Source organism: Talaromyces amestolkiae, assembly GCF_001896365.1.
Source record: "Talaromyces amestolkiae strain CIB chromosome Unknown scaffold63.1, whole genome shotgun sequence".
Lineage (NCBI taxonomy): Eukaryota > Fungi > Ascomycota > Eurotiomycetes > Eurotiales > Trichocomaceae > Talaromyces > Talaromyces amestolkiae.
The window spans coordinates 474-3,397 of NW_024468099.1; the positions used below are offsets into that span (position 1 = coordinate 474).

A 2,924-nucleotide genomic window follows, 5' to 3' on the forward strand; every position below is an offset into this window, starting at 1 on the left:
ATAGGCAGGCACGAGCACGTTGCTGGGCGTGCCCTCTTGGAGGAGCACCGTGAGGTGCCCTGAAGCAGCGTTATAGGCAGGCACGAGCACGTTGCTGGGCGTGCCCTCTTGGAGGAGCACCGTGAGGTGCCCTGAAGCAGCGTATCCAGCGTTAACCGCTCTCACAAAGTTGGGCATGCCTACGTTGCTCAACGCCCGGTTGAGCCCTAAGACGATATCCTGAGTATCCCCATGAAGCGTATCTAGAGGCTCCTCACGCCGGAAGATTAGGCGTCGTTCCTCTTTGCTCCGGGTGCTAGTAGGCTTCGTTGGGACTGGCCTAGGCTCGTTAGTCGCTGTAGGCGTTGCTTGTTGCTTGCTATATCGCACRGTAGTCCATTCCCCAGCGCTTGCTTCGTTGGGACTGGCCTAGGCTCGTTAGTCGCTGTAGGCGTTGCTTGTTGCTTGCTATATCGCACGGTAGTCCATTCCCCAGCGCTTATTCGTTGGGCGTACGTTGCCCTCGGGTCCTGCTTTCTAGGTGCTGGCTCCGGGGGTGCCTGAGTGGGTTTAGGGGCCAGTTTTGGCGCTCCAGGCCTCACCTGGGAGCTCACTAGCGCCGGTGAGGTTGATTTCTGTCGATTCTCTTGAGTCTGATGCCGGGGTGGGTCCTGGGGTCCATTCAAACTAGGTGCTAGGCCACTAGCTACGGGTGCTTGCCCGTTTTGGGTAGGCGCTAGCCCAGATTTGGGAACGGGCCTTGGCACTGAGTCGCTTGTCCCAACCTCCGTGGATATAGGTGCGCTGGGGGGAACGATTTTCGAGGCCTCTAGGGCCTGCACCACACGTTCCAGGCGGTCCACCCTAAGTCGTAGGGACTCTATAAGGGCTGCCTGATCCTTGATAGTCGTCTTAAGCCCTGCGCGTTCTCGTAGGATAGGCCCTATAAGGTCCTTGCAGTGCTCCATAACCAGGCCTGAGATGCCCGGAGTGTCGTTTTCCACGCCGGAGCCGACGTGGGGTCTCTTCCGGAGGTTGTATTCGTTGCTAGGGGCCTTAGCGACCCTTATTCCACTCCCAAATGGTGCCTTAATGGTGTCTCTAAGCCCTGAGAGCAGCTGGTCTGCAGGGCCTGTTTCGAAGGCCTGTTGGGGTCTCTGGGCTTGTGGCAACGCTTGGGCGACGCCTAGAGACCCCTGGATCGATTTGACTGAGCGTAACCAGCCTAAAGATGGCTGGGTTRACGCCTGCGAGGCCTCTGGGGCCTGATTTCCTGGCGTTGGGGGTTGGTGGCCACCAACGACCCCCAATCCACCCCCTGTCGATATGGGGCCTCCAGGGGCCTTTGGGGGCCCTCTAAAACGTGTAAAAACGACTGTTTTTCAAAAAGTGCCGAAACTCGTGTTCCGGAGAAGCCTAAAAGGCCCTCTAAAACGTGTAAAAACGACTGTTTTTCAAAAAGTGCCGAAACTCGTGTTCCGGCCGGTTTTCAAAGAGATCATCTAGACCTCTATAAAAGAATTAATTAGATTGCGAACGCGCATAGAAAAGAAAAATAATATTAATATATAACTACACAAGAAACAGACAACTATAAAGCTAAATAAAGCTATAAAATAATATAGATAACTAAAATAGAAATCTAGAATATAAAATAAAATTAGGGAAATAATTTATGTAATTATATATCTACTAAAATAATCTATTAGGAAGAATTTTAATACATTTAGAAAGAATATATTGAATAATATAAAAGATATTATAAATAGATATACTAAGACTATTTAATCTATAAATAWAACAATAAGATTCTAGCAGTAATATACGAATGAATCTTAAACTCTATTAGATATTAACTATGTAGTGGATAATTAAGATATATACTGAAATGCTTATATATATATTATCTATATTTAGAAGAATATATGTATATTAAAGTTTATTAGATAATATATTATAATAATAGATATAAATTCTACTATCTTAGTAAGAAAATTAATTAGTAGTTCCTTAGAACGCTAGAGATTATAGTATAAGTGAAATTCACATATCTAAATAAGAACCCAATTTATAGATATATATATAAAGAAAGTAGATATCTATCTTATTTAGACCTTTTAGAAGAAATATATAAAGTAATATTTTATTAATATCACTATAATAGACTATATATAAACTATCTAAAAGAATATATCCAAGCTATTTAAAGTTATATAGAATAATATTAAGAGAAATATATAATTATTATTATAATTAACTAAAAATATTAAATTATTATTATTCTAGTAGAAATTTATAATATAAAGCTATGAATTCTACTTGATTTAGGAGCGACTGGAAATCATATCTATCCTAAAATTGTGAAAAAGCTATAGATTAAGAAGTATGAGATAAATTAATGGGTTAATATTATAGGAATTAATAGGAATTTAATTATATAAGGATATAAGGTTAAAATTGAACTAATATTTTTCAAATTAGGACTATATGCAATAATAACTATATTTAATATTATGATGATAAGTAGATATAATATAGTATTAGAAATATTATAGCTATAAGAATAAAATCCTGTTATTAATTAGATAACTAGAATGGTCTTAATCAATAACTATATCCTAAGAACTAAATTAGGAGAATATAAGGGAATTATAAGTCTATAGAAGAGATTAGGGAAAATACTTCTATAGATAGAGCTAAAGAAAACTACTAGTTTAGATAAACTAAAGGTGTAAAAGATGCTGCGACCTACTATAAAAAATAAAACTAAAAGAAAATGAGTTATATTTAATAATAATTAAGAATAATCTAATAAGAGAAAAATCAGAAATAAAGCCACTAAAAAAATAAAAATTATCAAACTAATACAAAAAATAAAAAATATAAGAATACTAGAAAAGGTTATAACTTGATAAAAACCTAAAGAATAATATAAGTAAGAACTA

At 38.7% G+C, this 2,924-nt stretch overlaps 1 protein-coding gene across 1 annotated transcript in view; it reads right to left on the bottom strand.

Moving 5' to 3' along the window:
* The window catches only part of BHQ10_010396 (uncharacterized protein), a gene marked incomplete at both ends in the record, with an annotated part of 983 nt that extends 36 nt beyond the window's left edge, over positions 1-947 (bottom strand). Inside the window, 2 exons of the mRNA XM_040873020.1 lie at positions 1-403; positions 496-947. The exon at positions 1-403 is cut by the window's left edge and continues 36 nt beyond it. Of these exons, the coding sequence (XP_040738897.1) occupies positions 1-403; positions 496-947 (855 nt within the window). The remainder of the gene's footprint in view (positions 404-495) is intronic.
* Between the last annotated feature and the right edge of the window lie 1,977 nt (positions 948-2,924).